The 20,043-nt window shown below is 51.5% G+C and overlaps 1 protein-coding gene across 1 annotated transcript; it reads left to right on the top strand.

The window, feature by feature from the left end:
* Positions 1 to 188: 188 nt before the first annotated feature.
* Stkld1 (serine/threonine kinase like domain containing 1) lies at positions 189 to 20,006 on the top strand. The gene is made up of 19 exons (XM_051166326.1): positions 189 to 304; positions 1,804 to 1,890; positions 4,694 to 4,738; positions 6,759 to 6,833; positions 8,194 to 8,298; positions 9,908 to 9,978; positions 10,664 to 10,779; positions 12,012 to 12,130; positions 12,338 to 12,501; positions 13,159 to 13,289; positions 13,793 to 13,876; positions 15,802 to 15,918; positions 16,708 to 16,848; positions 17,236 to 17,364; positions 18,120 to 18,248; positions 18,323 to 18,451; positions 19,313 to 19,453; positions 19,630 to 19,709; positions 19,941 to 20,006. Exons 1-19 carry the CDS (start codon positions 290 to 292, stop codon positions 20,004 to 20,006), a joined length of 1,944 nt encoding a protein of 647 aa, XP_051022283.1. The 5' UTR covers positions 189 to 289.
* The last annotated feature ends 37 nt before the right edge of the window (positions 20,007 to 20,043 follow it).

Consider the following 20,043-nt stretch of genomic DNA (forward strand, 5'->3'; position numbering starts at 1 on the left):
CCCGACCCACGACCCCAATACCTTTGGCCCCGCCCTTCCTCCGGCCCCTGGCGCCCTATTCTCAGCGGCCACTTTAAGGGGCCGATTGCAAGGACGCCGTGTGCTCGCCTAAGGGCTAGGCAGACACGCCCGGGGTTGTGGGTTCTGGAAGTCGGGTGGTGGGGCTAAGGAGGTGGGGTGGGCACTACTGAGCATGCTCAGTCGAGGGTTCAACTGTCGGCCTGGCTCGAGATTAGCTTCCCTTTACCTGACAGAGGGACACTGAGACAGAGTATCTCCTCAAGATACCATGGAAAAGTATGAGGTGCTGAGTTGTCCCCATTCCCAAGGCTCAGGGTCCCTGGGCAGCAGGGTCAGGTCCGAGGGCCACACAGGCAGGGCCAGCCTCCATCACAGGCTGACCCTGAAGTGTCCTTTTCCTAGCCCTACAGGACCTTCAAGGGCCTCAGTTGTCCTCTCTAAAATGATGACCAACCCTCCACCCCCCAATCTACCTCTGGTTGGAGAATGGTGCATGCGCCCCTCCTTCCGCGTATGCTGGGGTTTAGAGGCAGAACACTAGGAACAAAACACCTGAATGGATGTTTTTGTTTTTCTTTGGTTTGGTTTTGGTTTTTCGAGACAGGGTTTCTCTGTGTAGCCCTGGCTGTACTAGACTCTCTTTGTAGACCAGGCTGGGATTAAAGGCGTGCGCCACCACGGCCGGCTTGGATGTTTTTTAAACAGTTTTTTTCCTGACATTTCAGCCTCTTTAAATGTTAGCCTAAGCTATAAAAGCTTCACTTTGGTTCTGTTAGATTTTTTTTCCTTCCTTTTGCAGGATTCTGAGACAAGGCATAGTTATAGACATTAGCCAAGCAGATACACTTCCAGTGGCCAGAAGTGTTAAAGAAATCAAAACAAAACAAAATGCACAGCACACTGGCCTGGACTGAGGTAGACTGACTCCTGAGCTGAGCTCCAATGACTCCCTGATTCTGTCTGTCCTGTGCTGCCTCTGTGTATCCTGTCCCCTTTTCCACCCTGATAACCATCTCAGCACTCAGGGATCTCAGCCACCCTCTCACCCACAGCCAGTTCTGAAGGTGTGCATGGCTTCCACCACAAGCTCTGGCTCAGACCCCAGAGTGCCATAGTCTCAGAAAAGGACCTTGCTCCCTAGGCCTCAGTATCTTTCAGGTAAACTGTAGGTAGCACCAGTGGCAGTCACAGCAAGTATCTGGGTAGTACTTCCTGCAATGGCTGAGCCCTGGCTGTGACAGCACCAGTTACACCAATTAAAGGGCCGAGTTTGGATGTTCTCTTTGGAAGGATGCTGGAAGGTGCTAGCAATGGGGTTTAGAACCTCCAAGGCCCCTGTCCCAGGACGGCTTTTTCTTTAACTGTCTGGCTGCCCCTGCAGGCTGGGGAGGGTCATAAGGCTATAAAATAAGGGCTCCAGAATGGATTTCATTGTATTGGCTCCACCATGGAGGGCTTCTTGTTTGTTTGTTTGTTTGTTTGTTCTTCGAGACAGGGTTTCTCTGTATAGCCTTGGCTGTCCTAGACTCACTTTGTAGACCAGGCTGGCCTCGAACTCACAGTGATCCGCCCGCCTCTGCCTCCCGACTGCTGGGATTGAAGGCGTTTGCCATCATGCCTGGCCATGGAGGGCTTCTTGCTTGGTCACCTCAGGCCATTTTCTCTACAGCAAAACTGAGCAAAGATGCTTGCTTTGAGGGGGCCTAGTGTGGAGCCAGCACATGCGGGGAAACCCAGAGCAGGTGTGCACTTCCTCAAAGTCGCTTTCTTCCTTGGGGGTAGATTTTGCAAATGCTCAGACCTGGAGCCTTAGGAGTGAACCTGGTGGTGGAGGAGATAGAAACTGATGCCAAGTACGTGATAAAACAGGTAAGGTGCAGAGCCCTGTGAGCCATGGGGTACAGCTTTGTCGCAGTGGCTCTCCCAACCCCAAGCTCACCATCCCAGGTTAGAGAGCGTTCTCACACCCCCAGACAAGTGTGGCTGGGGCAGGCTGTAGCATGAGACTTCCTGGAGTTCCCTCTTTGCTCCCCTCACGTTGGTGAGGAGAAATGCTAAGTTTTCATCTGCTAGCCACAATGCCTGTCTGCTTGCCTACCATCGTCTCACAGAACCCATCAACTCTGCCAGCCCAGAACAGCAACCCCGATTTCACAGCCACAGAGGACGAAACTCAGGGGGTCCCACCCTCACAAGAGAATCTGAAGTCGATAAGGGGTCACATGGTACTGCTTAGTACATGGCCACTGGTTTTACCAAAAGGGAAAGAGGGGGGGCCCAGAGAGGGTCACAGAGGCTGAGCACAAGGCTGGGGTGAGGCACAGGCCCACATGAGCACTCTAGAGAGGAGCACTGATGTATAAGTCCCTTGCACACCTTCCTCTGGCATGGTGACAGGGACCTTGGGAGTGGGGTCTGACCATACTCTGCCGGGCCTCCCAGCAGCCTCAGCCCAGGGACTGGACCTAGAGGTTTTATCTACCTCTTTTGCTAGTTAGCTGTGGAGTCAGCTGCCTTGGCTCACAGGCCAGTGGCCAGAGTGCCTGCTTGTACCTGTATTTTTCGTGGTTTGTTTTTTAAGCTAGCCACACCAGGCATGATGACATACTCTGATATTTTCAGCATTTGGGAGGAAGGCAAGTAGAACTCAAGTTCAAGGCCAGCCTGGGCTTCACAGTAAGACTTTGTCTCAACAAGCAAACAAAAGCAAAACTAGACATTTAGGTTTTTTCCTAAATAAAAACCAGGTGAGGGGTTATAGGCAGGAGTCTGTGTGCCTTTCCAGTCTCTTACATGTTTGTAAGACTGGTGTTGAAGTTGATAACATCTCATGTATCAGCATTGTCACATGTGTCACCACAGCTTCCTCCTCTCCTCTCTGTAGCTTCCTGTGCTGCTGTTGGCCAGCCTGTCCTTTCCTATAGCTTTAGCTTGCTTTGTTTTTCACTAACATAAACAATTGTGGTAAACCTCGTTAGAGATCTTTATAGGGTCTTCCCCACTTGAGCATATATATGACTTCCTTGGGGAGAAAAATCCATGGGATAGGACTTCAGGGACTATTGAAAGATTTTCTTCAGCCTGACGTTGGGGCGCATGCCTTTAATCCCAGCACTGGGGAGGCAAAGGCAGGCAGATCTCTGTGAGTTCGAGGCCAGCCTGGTTTACAGCCAAGGCTACACAGAGAAACCTCTGTTTCGGGGGGGGGACATTTTCTTTCTTTCTTTTTTTTTTTTTTTTTTTTTTTTTGAGGATCTCTCTAGGTAGTCTTGGCTGTCCTAGAACTCACTATGTAGACCAGACTGGCTTCAAACTTACAGAGATCCATCTGGGAATGCTGGGATTAAAAGCATGCACGGCTACACCACTGAGCTACATCCCATCCCCGGCATTACTGGTTCAACTTCTTTTCTTTTTTTTCTTCTTAGTTTTTTGTTGTTTTGTTTAAAGATTCATTTATTTATCATGTATACAGTATTCTGCATGCATGTACACCTGCACACCAGAAGAGGGCACCAGATCTCATTATAGATGTGAGCCATCATGTGGGTGCTGGGAATTGAACTCAGGGCCTTTGGAAGAGCAGCCAGTGCTCTTAACCTTTGAGCCATCTCTCCAGCCCTGTTTTTGTTTTGTTTTGTTTTGTTTTGTTTTGTTTTGTTTTGTTTTGAGACAGGGTTTCCCTGTGTACCCATGGCTGTCTTGGAACTCGCTCTGTAGAAAAGGTTGGCCTCAAACCCAGAGGTCTATGTGCCTCTGCCTCCCGAGTGCTGGGATTAAAGGCGTGTGCCAGAACCCATCCAGCCAATTTATTCTTTGTTATTTTAGAATAAATGTTTTGGTTTTGGTTTTCATTTTCTTGAGGCAGTATTGCACTAGGTATTTTATGAGGCCAGGGAGGCCCCAAGCTCACAGAGCTCGTCCTGCCTCTGCCTCCTCTGCACTGGGGTTATAAGCACAAGGCACCACACTCAATGAGGGATTTTACTGTTTGGCTAACTTTCCCATAAATGGTGGTGGAGCAATAATGATTGTGGTATTGGGGGTGAGGGTGGTGGTGGTGATATTGGGGGTGAGGGTGGTGGTGGTGGTATTGGGGGTGAGGGTGGTGGTGGTATTGGGGGTGAGGGTGGTGGTGGTATTGGGGGTGAGAGTGGTAGTGGTGATATTGGGGGTGAGAGTGGTAGTGGTGATATTGGGGGTGAGGGTGGTGGTGGTATTGGGGGTGAGGGTGGTGGTGGTATTGGGGGTGAGGGTGGTGGTGGTGGTATTGGGGGTGAGAGTGGTGGTGGTGGTATTGGGGGTGAGAGTGGTAGTGGTGATATTGGGGGTGAGGGTGGTGGTGGTATTGGGGGTGAGGGTGGTGGTGATATTGGGGGTGAGGGTGGTGGTGGTGGTATTGGGGGGTGAGGGTGGTGGTGGTATTGGGGTTGAGGGTGGTGGTGGTAGTATTGGGGGTGAGGGTGGTGGTAATATTGGGGGTGAGGGTGGTGGTGGTATTGGGGGTGAGGGTGGTGGTGGTGATATTGGGGTGAGGGTGGTGGTGATATTGGGGGTGAGGGTGGTGGTGGTGATGACTGTGGTATGACAAAGTGAACATGACAGCAGTGGTGGCAGGAGCCATTGTTCACTGCATGTTTCCTGTCTGAGCGTGTCTTCCTGCGCCCTACAGGTGGAGTGTATTGATGAGCATCATGCCAATGAGGCCCTGGAGGAGGTAATGAGCAGTGGTTCTCCTGAGTGGATCAGTACAACCAGAACTGTGTTTGTGCCACTTGCTGAGTGGCAGGGTGAAAGGAAGCATGCTATGGTCACAAAGGGACTCCATGCTCAGGACATCACCTGTCCCCTAAAGGCTGCTCTATCGCCAACCGTCTTTTACAGTTGTATTTATTTATTTATTAGCAGTGTTGGAGAGGGACAAACACCAGATAGCCCAGCTATGAGGACAACTGGTGGGTTCTGGGGGGGTGTACTCTCTTTTCCCTTTTTGTTTGTTTGTTTGTAGACAGAATCTCCCTATGTAGCTCTCGCTGTCCTGGCTGGCATTGAACTCAGAGAGATCTGCCTGTCTCTGCTTCCTCCTGAGTGCTGGGGTTAAAGGCATGTGACAAGTTACAAAGCAAGCATTTTAATCTGCTGAGCTATCTGAGCTATCTTGCCAACTGTCCTTAAGCATCTTTAAAAAAAAAAAACTGGTCTTGTTTATATTTTATATATATTTTTAAATTTATTTATTTTATGTATATGAATATGCTGTCTTCATGCACACCAGAAAAGGGAATCAAATTGTGAGCCACCATGTGGTTGCTGGGAATTGAACTCAGGACCTCTGGAACAACAGTCAGTAGCGCTCTTACCCACTGAGCCATCTCTCCAGCCCTATATTTTATGTTGTTTAGTGTGTGTGTACATGGACATGACTTGTGGCACGTGTGTGGAGGACACAAAGCAGCTTTGCGGAGTTGGTTCTCTAATTGTGTCTTTCCTTGCTGAACCATCTCACAATTTCTGAAGAGTTTTTTTTCCCCCAGAGTTGTGGCTGTAGTTCAGTGATGGGACACGTGCCTCAATTTTCCTTCTGGTTATAAAAGAACAGTATGGGACTGGAGAGATGGGTCAGTGGTTAAGAGCACTAGCTGTTCTTCCAGAGGGCCAGGTTCAACTCCCAGCACCCACATGACAGTTTAGACAGGTTTGTAACTACAGTTCCAGGGGATCTGACAACCTCTTCTGGCCTCTGGGCAGCAGGTACAGACAAGGTACACAGACATACAGACATTCAGGCAAAAGCACTTAATACACTTAAAAGAAAAATAAACTCTGTGAGTTCGAGGCCAGCCTGGTCTACAAAGCGAGTTCAGGACAGCCAAGGCAACACAGAGAAACCCTGTCTCGAAAAACACAAAACAAACAAGAGTCAGGGAAGGCTGTAAGGCCCATGAGTTGTAAATTGCTTCACAGAGCCACAGGTGACAGCAGTTACCAGCGTTATAGACACCGGCTTTCAGCAGTCTCTTTGAGTCTCTCTAGAAATCTCACCCTGGTGTTAAGGTGTCTCCTCTTCCATGATGGCCACCTGTGTGGGGGTTTCCTTTTAGATTTTCCTGCCCTTGCACATTACTAGTCAACACCTCCTGTGTTACACACAGTGCCCGCGGGGCACAGATGGGCCCTGTCATAGGCTGACATGTGAAAAAAACGTAGGAGGTTCCACCATCACTGCCACACTGTCCGCTCCCATTCAGGTGTACCAGGCCAGATGCTTTCCTACCCAGCACCCAATCAAAGCAATTGCCCATCTGGCCATAGTGTCCAGGTGGCCATTTCTGCTGCCTGATTGGGCTTGTTTCCTAAGTACTGTCTCATTATGCCATTTGGCACAGCCCCTTCTCCAGCCCAGCATGACTGTCTCCTGGCAACGCCCTGGGTCTGCACCAGTTCACCGGGGGTTGGAGGTTGTGCTGGGTACCAATCCCCATGGCTTAATGCATACCACAAAGGGGCTCTATTGCTGAACTTATACCCCAAGCCTATTACCATTTTTATATGTGCTTGTGAGGTTCAGAAAGGTTGAAGAAAAGTCTTGGTCACACAGCACAATCACCCCCTTCTGGAGACCCGCACAGCTTCCTTGCACCCACACCATGCCCTGCCCAAAGCCATTAGCCTATCTCTTGGTTGAACTGTGAAGCAAAGCAGTATTGGCTGAGACACTCCGTTCCCTCTCTGTACAGCTGATGCCCCTGCTGAAGCTCCAGCACCCCAACATCTCTCTGTACCACGAGATGTTCATCATATGGAAAAATGAGGTGGGTTTTTGGAGCTCCCAGAGCCCAGCAGCTGACAGCAGGGTCCACTCTGAGAGGCAGGCATTGCCTGGGTCCTATGTGTGATCTCTAATGATCCCTCAACAACCTCATCATAGGAGGCCTAACAGCCCATTCACAAAGTAGGAAGCTGAGGCTAAGAGCGACCACTTTTGGGTTCTTCGGGTATAACTCAGCTGAAGCAGGAGGCCAGGTGCCAGGCTCCAGACTGCACCTTTTTTAAAGAGCCTTGGCTGTCCTAGACTCATTTGTAGACCAGGCTGGCCTCCAACTCCCAGAGATCTGCCTTACTCTGCCTCCCCGAGTGCTGGGATTAAAGGTGTGTGCCAACCTTCCAGGCTGCGTCTTTAATGGTGGGGTTTTGGCTTCTGTAGAAGGGGCTGATACTCAGAAGTTGCTTTTCTGGCCTCCTCAAGTTGTCCCAAAGCTGTGGCCCCCTTACTCCCTGGGGCCATAGGAGAGCAAGGTGGGAACACTATTTTCTTTTCTTTCTTTTTTTTTAATGATTTATTTATTATGTATACAGTATTCTGCCCACATGTGTGTCTGCAGGCCAGAAGAGGACACCAGATCTCATTGTAGATGGTTGTGAGCCACCATGTGGTTGCTGGGAATTGAACTCAGGACCTTTGAAAGAGTAGACAGTGCTCTTAACCTCTGAGCCATCTCTCCAGTCCCGGAACACTATTTTCCTATCATGATGGGGTCTAAGGCCCCCCCCCCCAGTGCCTCACAGTTAGTGGATCCTGAGTGGGGCTTCCCAGGCCTGTGTCCTCTTGGCAACAAGACTCCTCATCTTTGCAATGCATAGAGCTCTCCTAAGTCCCACCTCCAAAGGGGTCAGAGGGGACTGAGGGGAAGAAGGTCACTAAGCAGTCTAGGGCCTCTACTCCATCTCCACATTGGTTTCCCTGATGAGCTGACAACTTGGGGCTAGGAGAGGGCCCTCACTGCATGTACCTTCCAGAGTTCCCAAAGCACCCCAATGCTTTCAGAAAGGACCTTTCTCTGTGGGGGTGTGGGGACAGAGCTGGCCGCTGGCCACATATTGGACCCTGAAGAGGGTAGCATCTTCAGAGAAGCTCCCAGAGTCTTAAGAGAGGAACTATGCTACAGTCGAGGGGTAAATTCAGTTCCATAAAGGGCTCTGCAACCAACACTAAGGCCTGGGATTGTAGGGCATAGGAATGGGGACAAGAGAGTAAGGAGTCCCCCACTGGGCAGTGTTGCCAATGCCGCCACAGATGATGGCCATTGAAAGATGCCCTAGAGCAGGTGGTCCTATGAAGGCCCCAGGCCCAGGGTCTGGGCAGCTGGTTAAGGGGCCTTGTACTCTTGACAGATCTCCTCTCTGTTCCTCTGCCTGGTGATGGACTATATCCCCCAAGGAACGTTCCAGGATATCTTGGAGAATAAGAGGAAGCTAAAAGAACCTATTGACTCTGAGGTAAGAGACACTCTGGGCCACCAGGTTTGGGAGTCACCTAAACCTATACCCCTAAAGGTCCCTGCAGTAGGAGACAGAAACTAAAGGGTCTGGCCTTGGGCTTCTCTTCCATGTGTGGGAGTCTTTACAGCACTATTACGCATTAATCTCAGCTGCATATCTTGAGGCGCTGCAAGTGTGCACACACCAGCAGCAGCCCCCGCCACTGTCCTGTGCTAAGAGTTAGGCATTCTTAGGACCCAGAAGGTTCCAAGGCAGAAGTGACCGATAGGGTTCTGCCTCCAGAGACTAATGTACTTCCGAAAATGCATCCAGATGAGTTCAGTGTGTGTGGCTCAAATCTGAGCACAGGATGTCCACTCAGCCCCGCTGCCCCTGAGGTCTAGCCGTGCCTTGATGCTCCCTGTGGTCAGCTAGCTGCCTTTGTTCATGGCAAGTATGTGCTCAATGGATCTGCCTCTCCTGCACTGGGGAGCATTCAATCACCCCCAGTGTAGGGCTGTAGAGTAAGGCTGCCAGGAGCATCTCCCTATCAGTCAGTAGTCCTGGCACGTTTTGGATATGTTTCTGTTTCTTATGTTGTGGATTTATTTTATTTTGAGGGGACCATGAACTCACTAGCTAAGGATGACCTTGAACTGGGATAACAGGCCTCTATCACCACACTCAGAGCGTTTTGGCCATTTGGAGTTCTTCTTTGCCTGTTTAATTCCTCTGCCCATTCAAATTGCGTTCTTGTTGATTTGTAGACATTCTTTACGTATGGGTAGACACTGGTGTCCATTTATCTCTACCCAGTCTGGGGCTTACCAGTTCACTTGTTTGATACCACCTTGTAATAGGCAGTTCTTGGTGTAATGGAGGCCAGTTGATGGATGACCTCCCTGGGGCCACAGCCTTTGGTCCTGGCTTGGGCAGCCTTCCCTACCCCAAGGTCACAGGGCTCTCCTCAGTTTTCTTCCAGAAGTTTTTAAACTTTCACTTTTACCTTTGGGTCCAGTACCTTCCCAAGATGACCTAGCATGCTCTCCTCTGAGAAGTTTTGTGTTTCTGTGGGCCAGGCACCAACTCCCCAGAGGCTCAGGAAGGAAGCATGTAGCTCATTTCATTATCTGCACCTCAGGGGCAGGCTCTGGAGTTGGGCATACCTCTGTCATTGGCAGACCTCTTGAAACCAGAAATGTTCACAGAAGCCATTAAGTGAGCTCCTCTATCAGGACAGGGGCCACCGCAGGAGGATGAGGGTCTCCTGCTACCTAGCCAGTCTCTGGCACCTCAGGGTGTCTCTGAATCCTGATGTGAGATTTGGGAGTCCTAGGTACATGGCTTGAAAATGGCAGCCCTGAGTGCTAGGTTGCATTTCGTGTCTCCCATGGTGTTCTCTCATAGGCCCTTTTCACTCTGGTGGCATGAAGTGCAAATCCTGACAGGCACTGCAGGGGCTTCAGCACCAGCAGTACCCACAAACAGCATGGTCCACAGAGTGGGGCCACTGGCAGCCCCAGGGCACCCAACACTACAGCATATTCCCCACTGACTGTTTTGTGTGACCGTATGCAGCTTGGCAGAGATGCCCCTTTCAATGCGACATCCCCTGCTTCTTCCTCAGTGGATAAACAACATGCTAAGCCAGGTGTTGGATGCCATCGAGTACCTACATCATCTGAACATCATTCACAGGTGATGGGGCCTCCTCTGGAGACTGGACAAAACCCCCCGGTCCAGATGCCAAAGCCGGGGAGATGGTGGGGGGTGGGGCGGGAACCAGATCTTGGCAGGTTGGGCATCTTCTGTGAACGTCCCTTCCCCTTGGCTGAGAGAACAGGGCACCTCGTCATGAAGCTTCTGAGTGCCTGAGTCACCCCAAAGGTCCAGAGCTGTGAGAGTGTGGGGGCCAGGCAGGGTGGTTCTAAAGGGCAAAGAAACACAGAGATAAGATGCCAAGGAGGAAAGGTGAGGTTGCCTGTGGTGGCAGTCTCTGGACAAGCGAGTAAGAGTTGCTGCAATCCAAGCTAGCCTTTGACCCCTGTATTGGGAAAGACCTGGGAAATGGCTTCCATTAGCATGGGCCATATGAACAAAGAGAATAGGAGTCCATTTAATGTCAACAGATATACAGAATGGTGAATACCTTGTCTAATGAGGGACAACAGTGACAGTGTTACAGTGGGGGCTTCCCTAATGTACAGAAACTGAGTGTATGTCATGTTTTAGGAAACATTGAACAGATGGGCTGAGCAGAGCATTTTCATGAGGAGTAAAGAGGGCTGGAACTGGGTTGGAAGTGCAGGCTTAAGGCTCAGGCATGCGCTAGCCCTACCCCAGGCAGCGGCATGGCACCAGAGGTCGCTGTTCTTGGTTGCAGGAACCTCAAGCCTTCCAACATTGCTGTTATCAACAACAGCTACTATAAACTGCAGGACTTCAGCTCCCATGCACTGATGACCCACGAAGCCAAGTGGAATGTCCGAGCAGAAGAAGGTGGGGGGAGGGGGACTAAGAATGAGCGGCAAGGGGGGTAGTGGGTTGGCACCAAGAGGGCAGTGGCTACTCTTGGGACTGGGCCCTTTGACCAGAGACCAACTTCCTGGGGCACAACACAGTAGACATACTACAGTGGGTAAGGTCCAAAGGACACCAACAGGTGAAAGAGAGCCTTGGGGGAACAAAGCAATAACTGTGGTACCCTAAAGATATCAATTCTTTAGAGGAAGAGGGTACCCAAGAGGAACAGAAGCTGCATGTAGGGGTACAGAAGTCTTTGGGGATGTAGGCACTGCCCATGCATGTTAGCCAGAGACCTGAAATAGCCCAGGGGATAGAAAGATGGTAGGATAAAAGGGGTGGAGTATATCAAGCCTGTAACAGCCATCCCAGACAGACAGAGCAGCCAGGAAGAAACTTCAGAGTCCTGTAGTGGCAGTGTTTGTCCTTGGCACACACGGGGTGGATGGGTGAGTAGATGAATGGGTGGACAGATGGGCGGGTGTGTTGGTGATTAAGGGGGCACATGGAAGGGTTGTTTGGAGGTGTCAATGGTGTGTGTCCCTGGAGTCTAGCCCTTTGCTATTTGGCTAAGGACCGGAGGTTTGGAAATGGAGTGACTCCCTGAGTCTAGGCACGCTGACAGAACAGGGCAAGCGCCCTGCAACTTTGATTCTTTCTGCAGGGTTTTGGGTTAGGACTAAGGTAGGTCAGACAGAACCTTGCCCTAAGGTTCTACCCTTTAGAGAGAAACTGTTCAAAGAGGGCCACACTTGAGCTCTTCTGGAACATGTCTCTCCTAGCTCCTGTCTGTTGCCACACAGACAGGCAGGCACTCAGGCCAGCCTGGCAGACACCTGCTCAGATGAACAAGCCTCCCTGGTGGAGACTAAGGTCTGTCAGGACAGTGGCCTTACTGTCTACAGCTTGCACTTCTCACCTCACCCAAAGAGGTAACTAAGGGGCTCCTGTCCTAAGCCCTCCGAAAGGAATACTAAAATGGGGACAATGTAGCTGAGTGTGGTGGGGCAAGGCTGCCGTCTCAGCACTGGGGGGCGGGGTGGAGGCAGGAAGATGGAGAGTTCAAGGCTAATCTGGGATACAGGTGACCTTCTCTCAAAACACCCGAAAGGGGAGTGATGGTTCTGGGGACAAGCTGGCTCTGTCCAGTTCCCCGTCCCCAGGGAGCATAGGACTCAGTGGTTTTCCCACCTTGATCCTGCCCACAGACCCCTGCCAGAAGTCCTGGATGGCTCCGGAATCTCTTAAATTCTCCTTCTCCTGCAAATCTGACATCTGGTGCCTGGGCTGCATTTTTCTAGATGTGGCCACTTGCTCCTTCTTGAACGTGAGCGTCTTGTGGGGAAGCCACCTGCCCTCATCCTACCTACTATGCCACCCTGCCCCTCGCCCTGTTCCATGCCGGCTACTGTGTGCTCACTCTCCTCAGGCCCTTGTCTCAGAGCTCTTGCTCAGCCTGCTGAGGGAGCACTGATGGCAGCAGTCACCTTCATGGCTGAGAAAAGCCTAGGTCAGACGCCCTTTCTCTTCTAAGGACACAGAAGCCATGCACCTGCGGAAGGTCATCCGCCATCACCCAGGCAACCTGAAGCTCATGCTGAAGTCCATAGAGGAGAAGCAGGTCCCCAGTGCAGATATGTTGTGTTCGCTTCTGTCCTCCATGCTGCACATCAACCCCTCCGACCGACCAGCCATCAAGTGAGCTCAGGGCTGGGCCTTCCTTTAACCGATCAATAAACATACCTTTGAGCATATTCCCACCTCCACACAGAGAGCTGTCCTGATGCTCGCACACATGGTAGCCATTAACCTTAAATATATGGGGGAGGGGGAGGTTTGGTTTTGGTCTCATTGTATGGCCCAGGCTAGCTGTGACTCCATAGTGATCCTCCTGCCTCTGCTTCCTGACTGCTGGAATTACAGGTGTGTTTATGTGGCTTGAATACATGTCTCTGGGGAAAAGATGCAAGTAGCTTTATTTTCCCACTGGGTGCAGGAGTACAACCTTAAGGACACGTATCACTTCCAGAAGCCCAGGAAAAGTTTCTGTTCTAATAATGTCAATCAGAAAACCTGCTCATAATGTTTCTAAAGAAGGGGTCATGAGGGCAAAAGTGCTGGATGGATGACTCAGGACCATCCTTAGGGGCTCTGCCATGAGGGAGTCCTGTGACTTCCCACAGTAAAATAGGTCCCTAGTAGTGGAACTACGGTTACTAGATATACATGGGACACAGAGAGCCCATCCCCTCCAGGAAGGCTGGGGTTCAGTGTCTGCCGCTGTGGCTCACCCACAGCTCGAGGCAGAGGAAGGGTCCTATGGGAAACCACCTGTCCTCTCTGCTCCTCTGCCAGGGATGTGATCCGAACAGCCTTCATGAGCGCCTCCTTCAGAAACTCCTGTGTTGCTCTGAACATGCACCGGCAGGCGGTTCCCATTTTCATCACCGATGTGCTGCTAGAAGGCAACATAGCCAACACCTTAGGTGACGGTGGGGACACTGTGGCCTTGGCATTAGTTTTAGAGGCTTGGTGTCTCTCTCAACAACCTGGTCCTAGACCCGCTACTCATGCGTGATTAGTGATGGGAACAGTTCCAGGTTCCTGCCCTGTGCGTAATATGTGCCCTCCCTTGCTCCGTAGTCTGTTCTCACTGCACAGACCCCCTGTGTAGTTAAGGCAGTTAAGGCCTGTACACTGATCATGTTCTCTAGAGTCCTATGCCCTTTGGCTCCACACCCTGGACACCAGGTCTCTTCTTCACTAAAGCTGTATGTTTACTGTGTGCCAGAGTGCGTGACAGCAGGCACCATGGCTCAGGGACAGGCTCCCAGAGTCCTGGGTTTGACTTTAGGTGGGCCCCTGGGCCTGAGCAACCTCTTTTGAAAAGTAAGAATAGGAGTGCTGCCCCTGTGGCCCGACTGCTGCAAGGCTAGGGCCTGTGCTCCCGTGGTCCTCAGTAGGGTTCTCCATATCCTTGGTCCCGCAGATGTCATGCAGAATTTCTCTACCCGCCCAGAGGTCCAGCTCAGGGCCATTAAGAAGCTTCTGACAATGCCAGAGGAAGAGCTAGGTAAAGGTCTTGCGCCTTCCCCGGAGGTTCCTGGGAAAGGCTGGGAGGTGGGAAAGGAGCAGGGTGGATAGAGGTGGGAACTGCCAGCCTCTCACTGCGGGCTCTTCTGGTCAGTGCTACTAACTGGAATTCTTCCTGACCCCATGCTTACTAGCAAAGGATGGTGGGAGGCAGGCTGGCTTCTCTGCATGATTTTAATGGGCCAACAGGAAATCCATCTATCATTAGGGAGGTTGAGACAAGAGGATTGAGAGCTGGCTAGCTTGATCTACAGGGAGACGAGGCTGTATTTAGATAAATAATAAAACAATAGACCATTTCTTTGGGGTCACGGTGGTACTAGGGATTGAACCCAGGGCCTTGTACAATGCTGGTTAACTGAGCTGCCTTCCCAGCTCTGCTTTGGTGGTTGTTGCGTTCATTTGTTTGTTTTTAGTTTGAAAAAGGCTCTTGCTGAGTTGCCTATGCTGCTCTCAAACTTGCTGTGTAATCTAAAAGTCCTTGAGCTTAAGATCCTTCTGCCTCTGGACTGACTGCAGTTACAAGCTTGCACCATCACACCTGGCTGAAGGGATCCTGCCATCTGTTCCTCCACGGCTAGAGTGGGCATCTGAGTTGCTTCTCATTTTCCACTTTTATCAACACCACCATGCTGGCCACTTGGCATACTGTCTGTAGTGCTTGTCAGATGGGCCTCTGGCTAGTAGAATGTGAATGCCACATGCCCTCCTACCAGAATGCTTGAGAACAGCTCTGTGCAAGTATTACCTTTGATGCTGGTGCTAAGCTTCTTGGGAAATTCTGCAGGCATGCTTTCCTGTCTCTCCTGCTCAAGTAACATACGTGTTCGCCATCCATACACCCTCCCTTCTGCAGCCTTTTATCTGTCTGCCCACCATCTTACCCATTCCTCCACCTATGTTCCTGTCCATCCAGAGGACACATCTGAAGGACACCGGGACCCTGTACTGGTGGCTAGGGCAGTGGGAATCTTTACATGCAGGCTGAGTTGGGACCCCTAGTGAGTTAACAGACCCTCATGTTGGCCATTACTCTCCCAAAGTCCTTTTTATAACTAAACTGTGACCAAAATACAGCCCAGGCCAAAACACTCACCTTGGCTGGAGATAACGGTGAGCAGGATAGATATTGCCTATCTGGGAAACGGGCTATATTGCCCAACAATGGGCCTCACCCACCACCAGGAAGGTGCCTCTTCCTCACCCTCATCAGAGTGGGCTCGCTGTAGCTGTTTCTTGGGTACCAGTGGTCCCAAATCTGACATCCTTATCACAAGCTAAGTCTCAACTCAGTCACAGCCACAGGCCCTGGGCTGAGCTTACACAGCCATTCAACGCCAGATGCTCATTATGGACTCTCCGCTTTGTTGTCTGAAAGCAAGAGCTGCAAGGAAAGACCTGCTTCACGAAGCTGCTCCAAATATATGCCTCGGCAGAGCTGGGCATGGTGTCGTGGGAAAAGAGGCTGAGGCAGGAGAACCGGTGGAGCCCAGGAACTCCAAATTAGCCTAGGCAACCCAGAATGTAGACTCTGGCAGATAGTTAACTTTGCTGGGTGTGGTGGTGCACGCCTTTAATCCCAGCACTCAGGAGGCAGAAGCAGGTGGATCGCTGTGAGTTCGAGGCCAGTCTGGCCTACAAAGTGAGTCCAGGACAGCCAAGGATACACAGAGAAATCCTGTCACGAAAAACCAAAAAGGGAAAAAAAAAAAACAAAAACCAAAAACCAACAGATAGTTAACTTTACACTCTCTGTGAACATGTGAGCTGGTCATCCCTCTCTGCCCCTGTGTTCACCTACCTGGATCCTATGGATTCACTAGTGGGCTCCCAGGAGCCTCTGGGCACATCTGGGTCACACAGCCCAGCTGCTCCTGTGCCTCAGCTGGGCTGTGTACTCCGTAGGCCTGCCATGGCCCACAGAGCTGGTGGAGGAGTTGGTCAACATCATGAGGCAGCACGAGAGGATCCTGGACATTCTACTCAGCACCTGCTCCCTGCTACTGCGTATTCTGGGCCAAGGTGGACACCCTCTCTCGTGGGCCCTCTGCCTCACCAGCTTTCACCTTCCCAGCCATCCCCAGCATCTGCCTCTCCAGTCTGTTGTTCCCTTCCCTGCCTATATGACTCCATCCCTGAGTGACAGAGGGCATAGTTACGAGTCTGCATATATCAGGTCTACCTGGGGCCTGACCAGCCTGCTGGGACCCTGGACAAGTTCCTGTGCTATGTCATAGGAGCCAGGCAGGATAGTCTTCTGGGCTTTACTGACCAGGAAAGGCTTGGAGGGTGTGACTGCCAGCAGGAAACAGCACTGAGGTCTTTAGTAAATAGATGCCTCTGCTGCTGAGCTGCCCCAGCTCTCTGAAACAGGAAGGAAACTTATCAGCTCCATCCTTAAACCTGGAGCATCTAGTCACTCCTTTACCTTTCTCAGTCTTAACCCTGAGGGCCTAACCACCTCACAGACTGGGTCTTTTTCCAGGGTCTGTGTGTGTCAAATCCAGGCCGTCTTGCATGGCAGGCAAACACTACCACTGGGTAAAAAACCCACAAATACTTACACTAAACGTTCACGTCTAGTCATTGTGAAGGGCCCAGCAATATCTTGGCGGCCAGAACTGGAACAAGATGCTCTAGGCTAGCTGTGCTGGTGAGCAAGGCCCTCATGTTTACTAGTGTCTAGAGAATGGCACATCTGTTTCTTTAACTCAAAGAGGTGATGCTATCCCCAGCTAGGGAGGGAGGTACTTGTCCACTTTTGAGGCCCAACTGGGGGGTTAGCCCATGCTCTTTCTCTGGCCCAATCAGCACTGACACAAGACTCAGAAGCTGAGACCCCGAGGAGCAGATCCATCATCTCCTTCCTGATGAATGCCTTACACAGCCACCCCAACTCCGAGAAGCTCGTCTCCAAGGTCTACAATCTGCTCACCATTATCTCCAGCCAAGGTGAGTGTGTTGGCCTTCTGCCCTTCCTTTCTGCGTTAAAAAGCCAGGGACAGAACAGAGGCCTTGGGAGATGGGCAGCAGAGGGGCTCGTTCCCAAGATGGATAGCCATAGTTCTCTGCTCTCAATGGCAGCCATGGGCGCTGCTTGGAAGTCAGGGACAGTGGCCAAGAAATGAATGGCTGGCTAATGGGTTAAGTCAAGGCTAGGCACTGGCCACTCCGACTTCTCACCCACACTAAGCCCACTTGGGTGAGAGGGGTATTAGGAATAGGCATAAACTAGACCAGCGAGGCACACTAGGTGTGGTATCAGCCCACAGGAAAAAGGCAGTTGTGGGGAAGGCTTCTTGGAGACTTTTCCTCCAAAGTGCTTATGGCTGCCCACAGGGCTGGTGTCGGAGGAGCTGGAGGAGGAGGGGCTGTATCAGCTTGCCCAAGAGCACCTGGACCACTTCCAGGAGGACAGGGACATCTGCCTCGCTATCCTGAGCCTGCTCTGGTCCCTCCTGGTGGATGGTGAGGCCTTCCCTCTACAAGTTCCAGTGCATGTTAGAGCAGCAGTTCTTAACCCACAGGTCCTGACTCCTTTGGGGGTCAAATGACCCTTTCACAGGGGTTGCCTAAGGCCACCAGAAAGCAGATATTTACATTATAATGTATAACAGTAGCAAAATTACAGTTAAGAAGTACCAACAAAAATAATTTTATGGCTGGGGGCCACCACAATATGAACTGTATTAAAGGGTCACAGCATTAGGAAGTCTGAGAACCACTGTGCTAGAGCCTCTGAGCAGCAGCTCTCGCCAGCCAGCCATGACCCAGTTTGAGAATTGCTGCTCTCTATCCTGTCGCTTAAGCACAGAAGAGCAACCACAGGCCTTGTGGGGCTCTTCTGGGAGCTCAGCACACGGGCACAGTGAGACACAAGTGGGGTAAGAGAGGAAGGCCTTCAGGTCAGCCAGACAACTTGGTGCCGTATCTTGGTTTTTGTTTCTTAATGGTGGTTCCCAGAACTGCCCTTCCCCCTTCTAGTTAACTGTCTTGTCCAAGGAAAGAGGGCTCCAAGCCATGACAACCCCAGAATACTGCAGAGACCCTGCCAACGCCACAAATGCAGAAAGTCCCCATCTCTATTGACTCTGCTACGGACGACCCACTTTCCATGTCTGAGGACATCTGTCCCCCCGGTTCTCCTGTCGTTGTGTGTGGGGGGGAGGGGCGCACATATACAGCATGTGCTTCTGCTCATACCATCCTTGTCCTGGGTCTAGCTGCCACTGTGAACAAAGAGCCTTTGGAGAACCTTGCAGCCATAGTCACCTGTGTGCTGGCTACTCATCTGGAGGACGTGGAAGTCACTGAGGCTGGCTGTGGGGTGCTCTGGCTGCTGTCTTTGTTGGGTGAGCAGGCTAAGGCCTTGGTAACAGGGAGGGTGACCCTGGACACATAAGACAACAAGGCTTGTGCTCCGTAGGCTGCACAAAGGAGAGTCACTTTGAGCAGGTGGTAGCGCTGTTCCTGAGAAGCATCCAGCTGTTCCCTGGCAGAGTGCTGCTGGTGAACAACGTATGCCGCGGCTTGGCCAGCCTTGCAAAGGTGTCTGGTAAGTCTGGGACAAGACAAGCTGCTGCTTAGAGGTGGGACACATGCTAGTCCCCTCCAGTGATGTCTACCTGGTGACTCCAAACGGGAATAGGAAAAATCAGCCTCCAGGAACCACCACTGGGACTCCTCCGTGTCTGGTGTCTTGGGGCCACTTCCTCCTCACCTATACACACACCCTGCAGCTACATGGTTTCCTATATATAGATCTGTCTCCAAGTCCAGACTTACATCAGGTCTCACACTAAGCACTGGACAGTCCTTTGTCCCAGAGCCCAGGCACAGGCCGTGGTCACCAGCAGTGTATGGTAGGGATGTTCCCACTCCTGGTCTGCAATGACCCATGTCCCTTGCTCCAAGGGCTGTCTCCTTGGTTTCACTCTTGCTCAGACGCATGCCAGTCTACTGGGCTACTCAAACTGGTGGTTGAGGATCTTAGCTTCTCCTAACTTAAGTACCCTGTGAAGGAGGGCTCAGCCCCTCTGGGGGCCTGTTAACTGATGCAGGGTGAGAGGGCCACCTGTACAGGAGGCTCTTCTCCTCAGTGCCATACCAGGACCTCCTTTCCTCTGAGGCAAAGAGGAAGTTAGATGATATATTTCCTTTGAGCATGGTGCTCATTGCCAATAGGTGCAAAGCTATGCTGCAGAAATGCACAGTGATAGAACCACTTCTTCCACGTCTTACACAGAGCAGGGGACAGCTCTGACTTCAGCAGCTCCCTTCACAGAAGGCTGGGATTCCTGGCAGAAGCAACCCTATGACCACAGGGACACTGGGCACAGTGGGCTGAGAAGGGCAGCTGCAAAAGAGGCTATACAAGACTCTATTATAGCCAAACTCCCTTGCCCCCCTCCTCCAGAACTGGCGGCCTTCCGAGTGGTAGTACTGGAAGAGGGCAGCAGCGGCCTCTACGTCCTCCAAGATATCTACCAGCTCTATGAGGATGACCCTGAGGTGGTGGAGAACATCTGCATGCTGTTGGCCCACCTGGCCTCCTACAGTGAGGACCCTTACTTTGTCCTCTCTCTCTGGCAGAAAGGGAAGGAGCCCTGGAGCCTGGTCTCAAAGCCTTGTTATTTCCCACTCATACGCACCAAGCCTAACTGACACCTGACCAGCCTAGGTGGCTGGTGGCCAGGGATCCTGAGCCTCACCATCTTCTCTGCTCCACTTCAGAGGAGATCGTGCCAGAGCTGGAGTCTGGAGGCATCAAACACCTAGTCCAGGTGATCCGGGAGCGCTTTACCTCCAGCCTGGTAAGTCATGGTGACACCTCCATGAAGGACACTTGCATGGCAATGACTCAAGAGCTCTGCATGATGCTTTTCTACTACTCTACCCGTGACTGGGCTGAACTCAATGCCAAGTAGGAGGTGCAGCCAGACCCCCTCAAAGATTCCATCAGTCAGGGAGTTACGGCATCAGAGTAATTGCTCCTGGAGCCTACAGTCACTGTAACCAACGGCTCACTTGTTTTCTCCTTCCAGGAGCTGATTTCTTATGCTGATGTGGTACTTCAGGCACTGGAGGCAGCTGCACACCTCAGCCCCTAGGAGAAGCAGCCTGAACCTGCTGCCAAGCCGGAAGCCC

This window comes from Acomys russatus, chromosome 24 (genome assembly GCF_903995435.1).
Source record: "Acomys russatus chromosome 24, mAcoRus1.1, whole genome shotgun sequence".
Taxonomy (NCBI): Eukaryota; Metazoa; Chordata; class Mammalia; order Rodentia; family Muridae; genus Acomys; species Acomys russatus.

Coding starts and splice junctions, on each gene's coding strand:
- Stkld1 (XM_051166326.1), top strand. Junction 9,979..10,663: donor CATCTGAACATCATTCACAG/GTGATGGGGCCT, acceptor TCTTGGTTGCAG/GAACCTCAAGCCTTCCAACA. Junction 12,131..12,337: donor CCACTTGCTCCTTCTTGAAC/GTGAGCGTCTTG, acceptor TTCTCTTCTAAG/GACACAGAAGCCATGCACCT.